The sequence below is a fragment of the Caretta caretta genome, chromosome 5 (genome assembly GCF_965140235.1).
Source record: "Caretta caretta isolate rCarCar2 chromosome 5, rCarCar1.hap1, whole genome shotgun sequence".
Taxonomy (NCBI): domain Eukaryota; kingdom Metazoa; phylum Chordata; order Testudines; family Cheloniidae; genus Caretta; species Caretta caretta.
In genome coordinates, this window is record NC_134210.1 from 40,167,253 (window position 1) to 40,185,482 (window position 18,230).

The following is an 18,230-nucleotide window of genomic DNA, read 5'->3' on the forward strand; positions in this document are numbered from 1 at the left end:
TTGTATATTGTATCCTGTTCCTTCTTTCTTTTCTGCCCCACACTCCTTCCCAGCCCCAAATATTTCAAGCTCTCTGAGGCAGGGACTATGTATTATTATGTGTTAGAGCACCTAGAACAATGGGATCCTTGTCTTGTCTCAGGTCTTTAGCTGTAATCACAGTGTAAATAAATAACTCAGAATTTTAGGCCCCAGTACTACAAATACAAATATATGGTTAATTTCACTCATTTGAATAGTTCTATTTACCTTAAGTTAAATGCTTGCTTAAATGTTTGTGGGATTGAGGCCTGAGTTGCTAATTTATGTTGATTATAACTAGGGCTCTGTGTTTGTCATGGAGGTTGAGAAAGTCATGGATTCTGTGACTTTCTGCGACCTCTATGACTTCTGCAGTGGCCACTGCAGCTGACCCCAGGGCGGCCCAAGCATCTGGCTCTCCACCAGCAGTGGCCCCTCCAGATGCCCTCCTCCTTCTCCCCCCAGCACCAACCCCCTTAAGATTTAGTCAGTGGTATTTTTAATAAAAGTCATGGACAGGTCACGGGCAGTGAATTTTTGTTTATTGCCTGTGACATGTCCATGACTTTTACTAAAAATACCTGTGACTAAATCGTAGCCTTAATTATAACATTAGGATTAGTAATTCACTATATAGTCTGTCTTAACTAAAAACACACCTTTTATTTTTTTCTAGTAAACTACTTGTTTACTTAGATGTCACTAAAAGACCTTTTTGTTGTTGTGTTTTTTTAATCATAAAATATTTCAGAATTTGACAGTAATATGGGAAATGTGAAAAGGTCATTCTATTAAATGAAAAATGTGTTAAATTTTCATGTCAAGATTCGTTTTAGACCATTTTATGTTTTTCTTTTGCAGCGGTTGGTTCTGCACGTGCACGACCTACTCAACTTCCTGAACAGTCTTCCTCTGCACAACAGAATGGTAGTGTTTCAGATATATCTCCAGTTCAAGCTGCAAAAAAGGAATTTGGACCCCCTTGTATGTAAACCACGTATCAAGGATTCATTAATTCTAGGCATTACATGTACACTCTCTTGGACATCTGTGTAATCCATAATTGTTGAATGGTCTAAACACACAGTTGTGTCTGTAGATCTCCGTAAGAAGCATTTTCAGATTACTGTGGGAAACAAAAGGTTGAGTTCTGTCATTGTCCTATTGGTAATTAGGTTTTAAATTTTTCCTTCAATTTTTTTAAACCTTGACTGTTCATTTAAAACACATTAAAAATATTTTAAATTGTCCAGTCTTTTTTAGTTCAAACCAAGCAATCACATAAATCAGTTAGTATGTTTTTAAGGGCCATTGTCTGTTATTATTTGGGTATTTCTTGTCTGATTCCCATGACTCGTTTTTTAATTCAGAGGCTAGTAAATTTCAGAAATAAAGTTGCAATAGTTATGCTTTGCAAGTATTGAGCTGTTTTGAGGAGCTAATCAGTGTAAAGATTTAAATAAATTATAATTATTGATAACGTAATTGAAAACCGGTAGTGTAAATAGTCAATCCATGTGACAATCTGAATATTCCAAAATTGTATCTTTTTCTTTAAGCACGTAGAAAATCTAATTGTGTGAAAGAGGTTGAAAAATTGCAAGAGAAACGTGAGAAAAGAAGGCTACAGCAGCAGGAACTTAGAGAAAAAAGAGCTCAGGTTTGTATTGGTAGTTCAGAGCTGAATTCTACACATCGCAGAAAGTCTGTGTCAAGAAGATCTATGCCAAGTTATTGTGATTTTTATTGTTTATATAAAATATGACTAGCTTGAAACTAAATGTTGTCATCTTATGTACAAAACTGCATGATTAGTCTTCAAGTTCCATAGTCATTTAGGGTGCATGGTTGTGTTGTTGTGGTAACTCACCTTATCATTTTGTCTGATTCTTTTTTTCACATACATCTATTTTTTAAGTTTTGCATTTGCTGGCCTGGCCGTAAATACATACAAATGCAATCTCAGTAATAACTGTTGCCTCAGAAAAACATGTGGACAAAAATATGAAGATCCTTCGCCTCAAATGGGGCATCACATTTGTGACAAATTACCCTTTTCTTATCTTCGTTGGGGTGTGAGTGGCATATTTGAGAGCTTGAGGTTTGAAGAATGTTTTTTAAAAACCTCTACAGACATTTTAGTTTTGTAACATACAAGCAACATGGCACCAAGTTGTTAGAACTTTTTGTTAAAATGTGAAGTTGCTAATCCTGTAAGATTAAGATTTTAATATTAATGACTTTGTCATAGGGGAGTAAAAGATTTAGAAAGACCAGTAGCATAATCTTGCTGGCAGTCCTGTATGTATGTTTTAGTCTCTAAGGAGATACTAGCAATCTGCTAATGACATAATAAGTACCACCAGAAAGTAAATGATTCAAGCAACTTGATTTCATGGCTTTATGATGGGCCTAAGCTTATCTAAAAGGATATATGTGGATTTTTTCTCTCTACTTTTCATCCATTTAAATTAATCAGAAAAGTACTGTTTCTTTCTATGAGAACAAATAATACGTAGTATCCTGTTTTTTAAAGTATTTCTTTTTTGAGATTTTGCCCGCATTAAATCTTGAATTAAATCTTAAATTATTTGATTGATTCCAAGAAGCCTTTTTTTGTGTCTAGCATTTCTAACTTCTGTATATGGGAGTTACTCTGCTGATCTATGTGACTGTGCAAGTGTGTTGTGTTTGTTTTCAAATGTTTCTTTTTAAAAATGCAATAGTAGTAGAGTACTACTTTAGTCAAAGCTTTTTTAGTTCTTGAACCCCAAGTGCTAAGTTTTCAGAATAGTACGAAGGCCAAGACTTTTTTGTAATGAATAGTGTAACTTTCTGAGTCTTAGAAAGAAGCAGGCATGAAGGTAACACGTTTTATGTAGATTTCTTTCAGATAATTTTTCAGTTTTTATAAGTGAGTGATGATGAATTTGTAGATGAGCTATTTTATTTTATTATTATTATTACTTTAGGCAGTATTGTTTTATTGGAGAAGGTTTTGGAAAAGGGCAAGAGGTTCCCCCTCCCCCTTTCAAGTTTTCTTATGTTGAGTCCTTATCAAGGATGTTTGGGGTTGCCTATTAATCAAAAGTTTATTTTAAAATTGAACAGAATGCTTGTATTTTTTTTGCTTTTGTTTTTACCGTAGAAATCCAGCTTGTTTCTTGTTGAGTAAAATAGTCACATAGTCAAAACTAATGACGTGTGAACAATATGTGGTTTAAATTTTGCAAAACATGACTTTTGAAGAAAGTTAAAACTTTTTAGCAAACATCATATACCTCTGTTCTTGTTTCTGTAGCTTTTCTATAATTATATCTGGAAAGTATTTGCAAGTGTCATGTTAATGAAAACTTTGTAACTCTATTTTTTTTCATAGGATGTTGATGCTACAAACCCAAATTATGAAATTATGTGTATGATAAGAGACTTCAGGGGGAGTTTGGATTATAGACCATTGACAACAGCCGATCCTGTAAGTTTACCTCAGGAATTGTTTTTAAAAGGCAAGGATTTTCTTCACAGACTTTTTTTTTTTTAGCCCTTTAAATTATTTTACCACACTTTAATTTTTTTTAAAGATATTGATGTATTTGTGAAGCAGTAAGGCCCAGATTTTTAAAAGGTATTTAGGCATTGCAGTGTCTAATTCCCATTTTCAAAAGTGATTTAGGCTCCTAAGTCCCATTGACATTCAATGAGGTTTAGGCTATTAAATGCTTTAGTTGCTTTTGAAAATGACTTAGACATTGCAGTGTTGAGTGCTGCAGGATCTAATACCTTTTACAAATCTGGGCCTGAGTGATCAAACACCTAAAAGTAGTTTTTGTACCCTAGGATTATAATTCTATAACTTTTAACTTGTTGAATGCTATTTGCATTGAAAGGAATTATTAAATTTTATGTCATTAAAATGTGTGCTAACTCTACAATATTAGAACTCTACCAATGTACATTTATAAGACAGAATCTTCAAAGGAGCCTAAGCTGTCTAACTCCCTTAGGTTCCTTTGAAAACCCAATTCTAAATGTGTAGATTTAGGGCCTTATCTTGAAAGGTACTGAGACCGTCTCCCAACCCCTCAGCTGGTGTAAAATGTCATAGATTTATTGAAAGCAGTGGTGCTGTGATGATTTACACTAGCTGAGTATCTGCCCCAGTATGAGTAGAGGTTACTCAACACCTTTCAGGATGTGCGCTGCACCCTGCAGGATCTGGTTGCAAGTGCTCATAGCAGTGAATATAGAGCTGTGCCTATGGTTTGTTGGATACTGCACATTCAGCACTTTCGCTTTTTAAAAGTTCAGATTTACTACCTTCAGAATAATTGCTATAATGATCAGACTTTTAAAATACTCTCCATTAAAATTAGTACTTACTTCAGATTTTTTTTTTTTTTGGTAGATTGATGAGCACAGGATATGTGTTTGTGTAAGAAAACGGCCGCTCAATAAAAAAGGTATGACCATTTAATGTTTAGCTGGTATTAGTCTCACTTAGCAGCAGCTTCTGTGGTGTTTGGTAGTATTTGTATTATGGAATCAGCTAGAGGCACCAACCAGAATTGGGGCCCCATTGAACTAGGCACTGTGCGTGCATACATGTAGTAAGAGAGAGTTCCTGCTCCAAAGAGCTTATAATCTAAATAGACAAAATGGACAAAAGGGGGTAGAAAAGTAATAGTAGTATCATCATTTTGCAGATAGAAAACTGAGGCACAGAGAGATTAGGTGACTTGCTCAAGGTCACATAAGAAGTCTTTGGTTGAGCTGGGAATTGTACTGTAATATCTTGAATCTCATTCCAGTGCCTTGACCACAAAGTCCTTTTTTTCTAATTCACTCAGATTTTCTTTTTAAGTGATCAATTAACTTGCGTTATCATGTAACCACCTAATGAAAGTTCTTCCTCAGTATATTCATTTGTATAATAGAAAATATGTATCTTTATAACCTAAAATTAAAAATCAAAATGACTGGCCGTTAAACTATAATTATATACACATAGCACAGTTTTACTCAAATGTGTGGTGGGTTTAGTAATACATCCTTTCTGAAACAAATACCATAGTTAGCCAAGATGACGAAAACAGATTGATTCATTGAAATATTTCATAGGCTTTTTAGAGTAGAAAGTGGTATTATGTCAAGACATTAAATGAGGACAGTTGTGTACAGGATTTTAACAGACAAGATAATGGTTCGAGGTGTGGTCAAAATGGTTCCCCACTTGTGCAATGGAAGACATGGGAACAATATTCCAACAAACCTCTTGTAGAATTCCATCTGATACAAAGAATATTTGAGAACTACCTGGCAGAGAGACCACACTAACAGTCCTGTATTCATATAGTTGCCAGCTTCTCCTTTACTACCCACTACTGACTGGAGTTCGAAATAAGTTAACTAACTTTTTGAAAAAAGAAAAGGAGTACTTGTGGCACCTTAGAGACTAACAAATTTATTTGAGCATAAGCTTTTTTCCCTTCTGTTAAAATTTTCAGGGATATCTTGGTTGGCTGAAGATTTCAGAGCATAATTTTCATACCCTCAAAATACCAAAGGGTTGCAGTGAGTCTTTTGGAATTGTGTCCCAGAATGACACATTCTGGAGTATCTTCAGCAAGACAGGAAGTGACAGGAAAATTTTGGAGAAGGGGTGGGAGAGAAAGGTACATTGTTGTTTATACACAGTGAGAGCTCGCCTTTCTTTCATGTTTCTTCTTTCATTATTCCTTGATTGTTTTATTGATCTGAAAGCAGTCACAAAATCAGGTTATTTAAAACTGCTCCCCGCAGCCTGGTTGGTTAGAGACATTCAGCATATGAATCTGGTAGCAATTCAATTTTCATTTTAGCATTGCAGTTCATTTTGGATAAAGTGTGACCTAGGAAACTAATACATTGGGGGGAAAATGTCATAGGTGATAACTAATTGGACAAATTTCAGAGGAACAGCCGTGTTAGTCTGTATTCGCAAAAAGAAAAGGAGTACTTGTGGCACCTTCTCTGTGTGTATATAAAGTCTGCTGCAGTTTCCACGGTACACATCTGATGAAGTGAGCTGTGGCTCACGAAAGCTCATGCTCAAATAAATTGGTTAGTCTCTAAGGTGCCACAAGTACTCCTTTTCTAATTGGACAAAGCTAATTAGAGATGACAACAGGCTGCCAATTTGCTATTTCCTGAGTCATGATTTATGGGTCTCTTGTGGTGCAGAACTGGGTCTGGTTCTGTTCCAGTCATCTGTATTGGTGGTTGACATCAGTGAAGGAACTGATTCTGTGCAGGATGCTGGGGAGATGGGCAGCTGGTTGGAAATGGGATACAAGATAGAAGTTTTGCATCTGCAGAAGGAACTAAAAAGATTCACTGTGGAGGAACCATAGCCAAAAAAAAAAGTCAGGTGCACACATAATACATTGAATAATATTCTGAAAAACATGCACACTTTTATTGTGGAGGATTATAAGGAACAATATTTTCAACTGCCCCAATCTTCTAATTGGAGAAGAGAAAAGACTTGAAGAAACTTGTGTATGGTAGCTTAAAAGGAGAGAAGGTGAACAGGGAGCTTATCATATTAAAAAAGGAATAACTTATATATTCAAAAAGTAGTGTTTCCCTATTCAAGCTCCATGTTTGGAATATTTTTACTGTATTAGTCATCTAGTTTAAAATGGGACATAAGAGACTCAATTTCTACCAATCTTACACAGGCCGAATTCACGGAAGTCAGTGGGAGTTCCATGCACTGAGAGCTTGCAAGAACTGGGCTGGGCCCTAAAATAGTAAGGTTTGGGTAATTAGAAGATTTCATTTGTGTGATATATTGTTAGTTTCTTAGGAAAAGGGCAGATTCTGAGATTGAAAAATGTTCAGTTTTGTAAAATCTTGATTCAAGAAAAAACATATTCATGATTTACAATAGCTTTATGAGATCATCCTAGGATATAGGCCAAGACCCATTCACACTTCAGTGTTAAACTGTAATGTCCAGTAATTAACATAAAGCAAAAATAAATATAGTTTGGATTTCAGAGGTTATCCCAGAGGGTTATCCGCAAGTAGCACAGGCTGCCAGATCAGATGATTATGACAGGCATTATAAGAGTATTTAAGACTACCCCTTATACACATTCTGACTATTTAGAAGTAAGGTACAGTTTCAATGCAAAGTATGGACCTATTAAACTCTCCTTTCACCCATATTCTTCTGTGTGTCAGTATACATTTACTGCAGAATAATGCATATTTTAAATGTGCAATACTGCACTTGAAAACTGAGTAATTTACTTGGTAACTTAATTTATACTTTAGTTACTTCCTAATACCTGTGTAATTAAAAGATGATGGCCAAGAATCAAAACATAATTACTGAAATCAAAACCTTCCATCTAATTGTGGAAAACTACATTGTATTCTTAAATTGTGTGCCTCAGAGATTTTATATACAGACAGAAGCAGGGCACATCAGTGGTCTTGACTGTACATACAAAGGATCTTTATTTTTGTGCATCTTGTAGATGACTGGGTTCTCTGTGTGTTTTACTGATTCATACATCTCATGCAATTAACAAACTGTAGTGATGTGTAGTAATTATAGCCCGTGATCTTAATAATGCATTTCTTTTGTTTGTTTGAGAAGACCGGCAACATCCTTTGAAATTTGCAGCCTTTTCTTCTTACAAAATCATTTTAAAAGGGTTTTCACTTAAGCAGAATAAAATTTTAAAGATCAATTTTTATGATTGCTGACTAAAGAATCTGCTCCTGGAGTGATTGTGAATGAAGATATATTGTATATAGAATCATAGAATATCAGGGTTGGAAGGGACCTCAGGAGGTCATCTAGTCCAACCCCCTGCTCAAAGCAGGACCAATCCCCAATTAAATCATCCTAGCCAGGGCTTTGTCAACCCTGACCTTAAAAACTTCTAAGGAAGGAGATTCTACCACCTCCCTAGGTAACGCATTCCAGTGTTTCACCACCCTCCTAGTGAAAAAGTTTTTCCTAATATCCAACCTAAACCTCCCCCACTGCAACTTGAGACCATTACTCCTTGTCCTGTCCTCTTCTACCACTGAGAATAGTCTAGAACCATCCTCTCTGGAACCACCTCTCAGGTAGTTGAAAGCAGCTATCAAATCCCCCCTCATTCTTCTCTTCTGCAGACTAAACAATCCCAGTTCCCTCAGCCTCTCCTCATAAGTCATGTGTTCCAGCCCCCTAATCATTTTTGTTGCCCTCCGCTGGACGTTTTCCAATTTTTTCACATCCTTCTTGTAGTGTGGGGCCCAAAACTGGACACAGTACTCCAGATGAGGCCTCACCAATGTCGAATAGAGGGGGATGATCACGTCCCTCGATCTGCTCGCTATGCCCCTGCTTATACATCCCAAAATGCCATTGGCCTTCTTGTCAACAAGGGCACACTGCTGACTCATATCCAGCTTCTCGTCCACTGTCACCCCTAGGTCCTTTTCCGCAGAACTGCTGCCTAGCCATTCGGTCCCTAGTCTGTAGCGGTGCATTGGATTCTTCTGTCCTAAGTGCAGGACCCTGCACTTATCCTTATTGAACCTCATCAGATTTCTTTTGGCCCAATCCTCCAATTTGTCTAGGTCCCTCTGTATCCTATCCCTGCCCTCCAGCGTATCTACCACTCCTCCCAGTTTAGTATCATCCGCAAATTTGCTGAGAGTGCAATCCACACCATCCTCCAGATCATTTATGAAGATATTGAACAAAACCGGCCCCAGGACCGACCCCTGGGGCATTCCACTTGACACCGGCTGCCAACTAGACATGGAGCCATTGATCACTACCCGTTGAGCCCGACAATCTAGCCAACTTTCTACCCACCTTATAGTGCATTCATCCAGCCCATACTTCTTTAACTTGCTGACAAGAATACTGTGGGAGACCGTGTCAAAAGCTTTGCTAAAGTCAAGAAACAATACATCCACTGCTTTCCCTTCATCCACAGAACCAGTAATCTCCTCATAGAAGGCGATTAGATTAGTCAGGCATGACCTTCCCTTGGTGAATCCATGCTGACTGTTCCTGATCACTTTCCTCTCATGTAAGTGCTTCAGGATTGATTCTTTGAGGACCTGCTCCATGATTTTTCCAGGGACTGAGGTGAGGCTGACTGGCCTGTAATCATCCTCCTTCCCTTTTTTAAAGATTGGCACTACATTAGCCTTTTTCCAGTCATCTGGGACTTCCCCCGTTCGCCACGAGTTTTCAAAGATAATGGCCAATGGCTCTGCAATCACAGCCGCCAATTCCTTTAGCACTCTCAGATGCAACTCGTCCGGCCCCATGGACTTGTGCACGTCCAGCTTTTCTAAATAGTCCCTAACCACCTCTTTCTCCACAGAGGGCTGGCCATCTACTCCCCATGTTGTGATGCCCAGCGCAGCAGTCTGGGAGCTGACCTTGTTAGTGAAGACAGAGGCAAAAAAAGCATTGAGTACATTAGCTTTTTCCACATCCTCTGTCACTAGGTTGCCTCCCTCATTCATTAAGGGGCCCACACTTTCCTTGGCTTTCTTCTTGTTGCCAACATACCTGAAGAAACCCTTCTTGTTACTCTTGACATCTCTTGCTAGCTGCAGCTCCAGGTGCGATTTGGCCCTCCTGATTTCATTCCTACATGCCCGAGCAATATTTTTATACTCTTCCCTGGTCATATGTCCAACCTTCCACTTCTTGTAAGCTTCTTTTCTATGTTTAAGATCCGCTAGGATTTCACCGTTAAGCCAAGCTGGTCGCCTGCCATATTTACTATTCTTTCGACTCATCAGGATGGTTTGTCCCTGTAACCTCAACAGGGATTCCTTGAAATACAGCCAGCTCTCCTGGACTCCTTTCCCCTTCATGTTAGTCCCCCAGGGGATCCTACCCATCCGTTCCCTGAGGGAGTCGAAGTCTGCTTTCCTGAAGTCCAGGGTCCGTATCCTGCTGCTTACCTTTCTTCCCTGTGTCAGGATCCTGAACTCAACCAACTCATGGTCACTGCCTCCCACATTCCCATCCACTTTTGCTTCCCCCACTAATTCTTCCTGGTTTGTGAGCAGCAGGTCAAGAAAAGCTCTCCCCCTAGTTGGCTCCTCTAGCACTTGCACCAGGAAATTGTCCCCTACGCTTTCCAAAAACTTCCTGGATTGTCTATGCACCGCTGTATTGCTCTCCCAGCAGATATCAGGAAAATTAAAGTCACCCATGAGAACCAGGGCGTGCGATCTAGTAGCTTCTGCAAGTTGCCGGAAGAAAGCCTCATCCCCCTGGTCCGGTGGTCTATAGCAGACTCCCACCACTACATCACTCTTGTTGCTCACACTTCTAAACTTAATCCAGAGACACTCAGGTTTTTCTGCAGTTTCGTACCGGAGCTCTGAGCAGTCATACTGCTGCTCCCTTGCATACAGTGCTACTCCCCCACCTTTTCTGCCCTGCCTGTCCTTCCTGAACAGTTTATAACCATCCATGACAGTACTCCAGTCATGTGAGTTATCCCACCAAGTCTCTGTTATTCCAATCACGTCATAATTCCTTGACATCACCAGGACCTCCAGTTCTCCCTGCTTGTTTCCAAGGCTTTGTGCATTCGTATATAAGCACTTGAGATAACCTGCTGATCGCCCCTCATTCTCACTAGAACTCCACGATGGAATTACACACTTACGAATCATAATGTGCCTGATTTTTTTTAAAATGTAGGGATCAGAAGCAGAGATCCATGGCATCACATTTACTTGGAGCAGTTTCATTACCTTGTACATTATATGAATGTAGATGACCAAATGGTGTAAAAGTTAATATGCATAGATAGTGTATATATAGATTCATATATTTATATATCAATCATTTATTTTATAGAAACTGTAATGAAAGACCTTGATGTAATCACAATTCCTAGTAAAGATGTTGTGATGGTACATGAACCCAAACAAAAGGTGGATTTAACAAGGTACCTAGAAAACCAAACTTTTCGCTTTGACTATGCCTTTGATGACACTGCTCCTAATGAAATGGTTTACAGGTATGTGTTTATACTTTTTGTGACTATTTTCCTATTTCTTTTCACTTTCTCTATTTTTGGGCTTATCCTTGAATCTAGACTTTACTCCTTTTCCTACAATTGGTCTTCAAATCTGTTTGCCACTTCCATAGCTTTGCCCGTGTATATTTTTCCTTTAACTCAATATGTGCTGAATTCATCTGTCCCATAACCTCCACTTGCCTTGAGTATTGTAATTCTCTGCCCTTCCTCAAATCACACCTTTCTAGACCAGGATGTGCAGAATGTTGCTTCCTCCCTTCTCATGCATGCAGTATGTATCATTAACCCTTTCATCAGACCAGTCTGTTGGCCCTGTGGTCACTTTTAGGATCCAGTTAAAAATCCCCCTCCATATTTTAAAAGCCCTTTATTGATGCAGATTGGAGCATACCTATATTTTTGCATGTTTCTTTTTCTATTTCTTTCACCAGTCCCTCCCTTCATCTAGTGCTAGCCTCTGTTCTCTCCTGGCACAGTGTCTGCCCTCTGGGAACCTTCTATCTGTAGTGTACGCGCTCTAGAATATTTTGCATTCTATTTAATAATCTGCATTTCTCCAATCTCTGTACCTCTTTAATCTCACTCTTCCTTTGGTATTATTTTTCTCTTATCTTTGTAACTGTACTGTTTAACTCTGAAAGGAGTTTTAAGTTTGTATGAAAGTTTGTGTACTTAGATCCTTGTGCATGGTTTCTTTCATAAAACTGCTTGCATATATATAATACACATATGTGTGCGCACACCCACTCTTATACTGAAATAGTAAATCTCAGATCTCTTTTATGTTAACAGAGGTTTCTCTCTTCCCTTCATACAACATGGTGGTGTGTTTTCTTCCATTTTTTTTCTTATTTGGGAGGATAATCAAATTTAGCCTTCCCATTAAAGAAGTATTTGAAAAAAGATATGTATTTTAGTGCATTACCACTATTTAGTTAATGCACAAAGAAAAGACGATTTAGTGTGATGAATTCCAGTTTAATTCAGGATTTTAAATCCCCTCATATTTTCATACTGAAAATTTAAATTTGGGAATCAGGAGTGTTCAGTTCTATCGCATAATCATCTATCTATCTTTTTTTGATGACCTAGTCTATTGCAGTGTTTTCTACACTCATGGCAGTCAGGCTAATGTCATCTTCTTAAATATATAAAAGAAGTTATGTCACATCTTAATTTTAAACCTGATACTACTTCTGGATTTTCAGGAAGGACTAATCTTTGTATTTCTGAAAGCCTAGGATTGCATTTAAGGAACATACCAAGAGTAAAGTTGGAGTATCTTTGGGCAAGGACTTATTATATTAAATATTTCTTAGATATATTTGTGTTTCTGCCTTGTGTTTAAAACAACTTCAGTCTGTTCAATATACATTGTAAGTATATAATGTCAAACCCATTTATATGGAAAGCTACATGTGCATATTCTTAGGCTAAACAGAGCGTTTTTTTTTGTAATAGATCATAAATATAAAAGATACAACTTCCAACCTATGGTAAATGTCCCCATATATTTCCAGGTGAGAAAACAGGTTGAAGTAAGTGCACCAGAAGAAAAAAGATGCTGCATATACATTGTTAAGTGTAAACAGTCTTGGAAAAAAAAACGGGACTTTGTTGCATTGTCTTCCTTCAGGCTCTCCTGTGCCTTGGAGATTTTCATGAAGTAATATTCCCTGTAACAAACTCACTCGCGCGCGCGCGCTCTCTCTCTCTCTCTCTCTCTGTCTCTCTCTGAAGTAGCCAGGGGAGGGGAAATAATATTATCACTTGAAAGGAAAGGTTGTGACCCCATTTCTGCATAGTTGATGTCCCCTAACAAATTAAGTATACTCCAGGAATGTTCAAGCTTTTGCTATGTAATCTGGGGTTTTCTAAAACACTGTCTCCGGCATTTTTGTGACCTCTTCAAAACCTCTAGAGAATTTTTTTTAGTGGTGTTTTTGTAAGATCCTGAAATTAAGGGTGGGGGGAGAGAATCTCTATAAATGGCTATTTCCAGGATTTGGTGTTACTGCTCAATGCAGCTATGAGCTAAAAAGTTTTAGTTACTTTTAAACTCTATTTAACTGTTCCGGTGCTTATTACACACTGCCTAATTGTTAGGCTCTTTTCCATTGATCTTATCCTGAGCCCAAAACTACTCAGTTATCAAGGGCTCATTCTTCTTTTATTAACTTAGGTCTCCTTTTTATGGTAAATTAGGTTGACAGTAATTGGCCAGTTTTTTTCAAAAGGGATCACTATCCTATGAAAAGCAAAGAATTTATGTCCCCTAAATATAGCAAATTATGTATTTTTCAAGAGTACTTCCTCACTGATCCTTTGTAATATAAACTTAAAATGCTTATGCTCTTTCCTTCTGAGAGTTGTCTTTTACCCATGGCAGGTAAAAAAAAAAAAACTGAAACAAGAAGATTTCAGTGGCCTTCCCTTAAACTTAGGAAACCTGTGTACTTGGAGGTACACAAAGGTGTTTGTCCAGGCAAATACCTAATAGTCACTTAATATACATTTCCTCCTCCCCCTCCCCCCCTCAAGTAGTACAAATTAATTCCATTCTAAACACAATTTTCATCTAAAGTGACTGCTATATTTTTCTACTGATGGGAGTATTGCTGTGTCATGTCTGATTTGATTGTTATAGAAGAGATAGGATAATGTGTGACTTGTTCTGTTTTGCCATGTCTCTTGGCTATGGAAGTATCTATTAGAGAATTCAACTGCAAAGAAGTTGTTAGGGGTTTGGAGAGCTTGCGAAATCTTCTCCCTTTTGGAGCGCCTGTGTAAGTATTGGTTACTAGGCAGAAAACATGATGTGACTGTTACATTTGACTAGGGATGCAGTAACTTGTGTCAGAAATTACTCTATTTATGCAAATCCTCTGTCAGTATACATAACTACAATAAACTGTTTAAAAGATTGTTTTAATCCTTTGATTTAGACCGTCTTTCCTAGCTTGACTTTCTAACAGTAACTTATTGAACAAATACTTAAGAAAATGTTTAGGAAAAAAGAAAGTTCTTATGATGGGGGAAAATGTTGGATTTACTTTTAACTTTGCTAAACTTCAATGAAAAACCTCTAATGCTTCTGCTTTTTTGATTTAAGGTTTACAGCTCGACCATTAGTGGAGACCATATTTGAAAGGGGAATGGCCACATGTTTTGCATATGGGCAAACAGGCAGTGGAAAAACCCATGTAAGCAATTCTTGTAAGCTCAGTAACACAATGTATCCACAATACAATTTTCTTTGCCAACACTTTCACTTAATTGTTTCACTTATTAAATAACCAGACTTGTAGAAGAGCTCTGTGTAGCTCGAAAGCTTGTCCCTCTCACCATCACAAGTTGGTCCAATAAAAATATATTACCTCACCCAACTTGTGTCTCTAATAATAAACATGTTTTGCCATTTTAATTTTAGACTATGGGTGGTGACTTTTCAGGAAAGAACCAAGATTGTTCTAAAGGAATTTATGCACTTGCAGGTAAGTAATCTGGTGTGTGCATGTATTTTCTTGCCAGTTGCAGGAGATAAACAGAACGTAGAAAAATCTAGTTTACCCATTTTAATTTAAGTGCCTGCATATTTTGCATTATTATAGAAGGGAGGCACCAAAATAGCTTTTAAGCTTGTAAACTTTGTTTATTTCAATATATGTATCAGTAGTTAAGAAAGTTTGAGTATAAATGGCTGAGGAATTGAGCTTCCCATTTGTAGGGGTTTCTGTAACTCTCTCCAAAATATTTTGCTAGTTTTAACTCCAAAAAGAATTCTTATGACAAATATACTAACTCTTTTTAAAAGAAGGCCTTAGAATGTGTAGGAGTGCGTGGCCATCCCCCTCTGTCAATCGCTAAGGGAGGCCATGCCTCCTAGCCGTCACGCGCTTAGAATGGTAATCTGTAAAAGGGGGAAATTAGCTGTCTCTAGAGCTCAGACCCTCTGGGCTGAACAGTATTTTGTCGTTGGGGCTCAAGCCCGCAATCAGGGTGGTGCACCCAAACAGTACAAGGGACTCTGGCCCTCTGGCAGGGCAGAGCAGTGAATAATCTAGGGGCCCAGGCCCTCTGGCAGGGCAGAGCAGTGAATAATCTAGGGCCCAGGCCCTCTGGCAGGGCACAGCAATAAAGGGTTTAGCATCCTAGCCCTGACAGATGGTAGACTAACTCAGACCCCCTGGCCTAAGGCGGGGAGATTGCCACCTCAGGGGTGAGGTAGTAGGGGGTAAGCCCAGGGCCCTAACAGTGGTGGACTGTTCTGCCACTAGGTCGGCAGGGATCTGGCTGCAACACGCTGATCTGGGTTCAGACAGCAAAGCAACTAGACTGTTCTCGGCTGTTCCTGGGCTACTTCCTACCCTCCCTTTGGGGTGTACCTGAATCCTGGGATCATCCTCCATCTCCCTGGGGTACACCACCAATGGCAATCCCAGCAGCTCCTCAGCTTCTTGGAGCTCTGGTGAGTCCTCGGGACAGCAATGGTTTTCTGCACACTCCTGCTCCAGCAGCAGGTTGGAAGTATATGTCTTCCTCGGCAGCTCCAGCTCAACTGAGCTGCAGGACCTGCGTTTTGTACTTTCTGTTCTTGTCCCACCCCTCTTCTTCTGGTGGAGTGGGTGTGGCCTTCCAGGTTCCACCCACCAGGGGGCATATGGCTTTTCCTCCCTGTTAATCTCCAAGGGAGGCAATCCCTCCTCACTACAGAATGGAATAGTTGTAACATGTATGCGAGAGATACATGTTAATAAGACAGACAATTTGTGTATTTAAAGATTCTTGACTAGATGAAAATGCATAACTAGATTTCTGTGTATTTGAAAATTTATTCACAGCTCGAGATGTCTTTTTAATGCTAAAGAAGCCAAACTATAAGAAGTTAGAACTTCAAGTATATGCAACATTTTTTGAGATTTACAGTGGGAAGGTAAGTGCAAGTTCTTGATTCGGAAAAAATACCTTCAGAGAATACAAGGGTTGTGAACAGAACACAGAAGGATTTCTCATTTTATTTTCATATGGATATTTAGAGCATTTTTCTAATCACTTGTTTGGCTGAATTATTCTGAATTTTATTATTATTATTTAGAATTAAGTGTGTCCTAAAGACCTCTTATTATACCCAAATTTTCTTTTTAAGGTTTTTGACTTGTTGAACAGGAAGACCAAATTAAGGGTGCTGGAGGATGGTAAACAGCAGGTCCAAGTGGTGGGATTACAGGAACGGGAGGTTAAATGTGTTGAAGATGTACTCAAGCTTATTGAAATAGGCAACAGCTGCAGGTATCTACTATGTTTTTTTAATTAGTTTTTCAGTGGAAATTATAGTGAATCAGAACACTTTCACTGTAATAAGCATGTGTGTTTGTCATTTCAAAGTCTTAGCTTTCTACACTGTACAATACAGCTTTTCTTGAGTTGATTGACTACAGTTGTGCTGTTGCCTCCCTTTTGGATAAAGGTTGTGTGGTTGTCTGCATCTGCCAAGAGGAGTTGAGATGAATTTTCTGTGTGCTGTGAACTGTATGTATTTATGTAACCAGCTTACTGTCTTAATGTCACTTTGCTAATACTCTGGAATACTGCCAGATTTTTAGGTTTTAAAAGCCAGCATGCATTTATGTTATGTGACAGAGGTTCTTAACTGTAAAATGTTTTTTTTTTTTTTTTTTAAATCCAGCCTTACTATGTTTAAAAATTGGTCTTTTGCCATGATTATTGCTCTCAGTAGTTTAAAATGTTCTTTCTAGGATCCAGTTTTAAAATGCTCTGAGTCTGATTATACATTTAACGGGGGGCGGGAGGGAAGAATGTTTGGATACTGCTCTTTCTCTTTCATGCTCTCCCCGCTTTTTCCCAGTAGAAGAGATGGAGCAATACATGTAATTTTACTGTTGTTGTCAAGTTGTATTTTGGTAGTGTCCACAACGTGTTAGGCACTATCAACACTTACAAGAAAACACTTCCCTGCCCGGAAGAGCTAACTTACAGGATGCTTCAGTGTGGGTGTGGTCCTTCATATGCGCTAAATAGTATTCCCCCTCCCCACTTCTTTTATTTTTTTATTTTTTTTTTATTTTAAGAACATCTGGTCAGACATCTGCAAATGCACACTCATCTCGGAGCCATGCAGTGTTTCAGATTATTCTCAGAAGGAAAGGGAAACTGCATGGTAAATTTTCTCTGATTGATTTGGCTGGAAATGAAAGAGGAGCAGATACTTCCAGTGCAGACAGGCAAACACGACTGGAAGGTGCTGAAATTAACAAGAGCCTTTTAGCACTCAAGGTAAATAAAATTCACTCAATTGTATTTGAGCAGATGGAAGTCTTCTCATTCTTCTTCTTCACGTGACAAAAAAAAGTCTCTAATAAGATGAGTGTTTGTGTAGGTAGGTCTTGTCCACTAAATTGATAAATTGATTGATATGGCATTTAAAATGTTTCCTCTAAATGCTTGAGAACACTTGAACTGTATTTCTACTTGTTAATTACTGTGTAACAAGCATGATATAGAACATAAAATTGGCAATATGGTATAAAGATTTTCTTAGCATAAGCATGGGATGGCAACACTATTAATAAGTGACATTCGGGGCCTAGATCCACAAAGGGATTTTGTGCCTAACTTAAGCACCATTGAGATCCTCAAAACCCTTGCTCAACTGACCTAACCTTGCATGTACTGAATTCCCTAGAACTCCAGATTCACAATCCTAATATGTTTCCTTGCTAGACCATGCTTCCGCCGCAAAGTGTGGTTGTGTGCTCGTTTTTCAATGCATAACTACAGTGCTGTGATTGTGAACTTGGAGACTAAAGGTTTGTCTGCCCTTGACCTGGAGATGTAATTTCCAGCTAAGGTTGACATGTATACGCTAGATTTGATCAAGCAAGCATGCTAAAAATAGTTGCATAACTGCAGCAGCCTGGGTGGCAGAATAAGCTACCCATCTTAGTACCTAGGGCTGCAGGTGGGATTATACTCAGGGTGGCTAGCCTGTCATGCTGCTTGTGCCGCCACTGCTATAATGCTATTTTTAGTGTGTTAGCTTGATCAAAGCTAGTCTGCGTATGTCTGCCTATAATGAAAATTACACCCCCGGCTTGAGTGTAGACATACCGTTAGTAT

The 18,230-nt window shown here is 38.5% G+C and overlaps 1 protein-coding gene across 4 annotated transcripts in view; it reads left to right on the forward strand.

The window, feature by feature from the left end:
• KIF2A (kinesin family member 2A) overlaps positions 1 to 18,230 on the forward strand; it is a 92,690-nt gene that overhangs the window by 36,861 nt on the left and 37,599 nt on the right. For 2 of the 4 annotated variants that reach the window (XM_048851652.2, XM_048851654.2), the window contains exons 5-14: positions 883 to 1,005; positions 1,581 to 1,681; positions 3,401 to 3,496; positions 4,427 to 4,481; positions 10,910 to 11,072; positions 14,206 to 14,296; positions 14,524 to 14,587; positions 15,935 to 16,026; positions 16,240 to 16,382; positions 17,183 to 17,387. In XM_048851652.2, the coding sequence (XP_048707609.1) occupies positions 883 to 1,005; positions 1,581 to 1,681; positions 3,401 to 3,496; positions 4,427 to 4,481; positions 10,910 to 11,072; positions 14,206 to 14,296; positions 14,524 to 14,587; positions 15,935 to 16,026; positions 16,240 to 16,382; positions 17,183 to 17,387 (1,133 nt within the window). The remainder of the gene's footprint in view (positions 1 to 882; positions 1,006 to 1,580; positions 1,682 to 3,400; positions 3,497 to 4,426; positions 4,482 to 10,909; positions 11,073 to 14,205; positions 14,297 to 14,523; positions 14,588 to 15,934; positions 16,027 to 16,239; positions 16,383 to 17,182; positions 17,388 to 18,230) is intronic. The other 2 variants (XM_048851653.2, XM_048851655.2) reach the window with 1 other exon arrangement.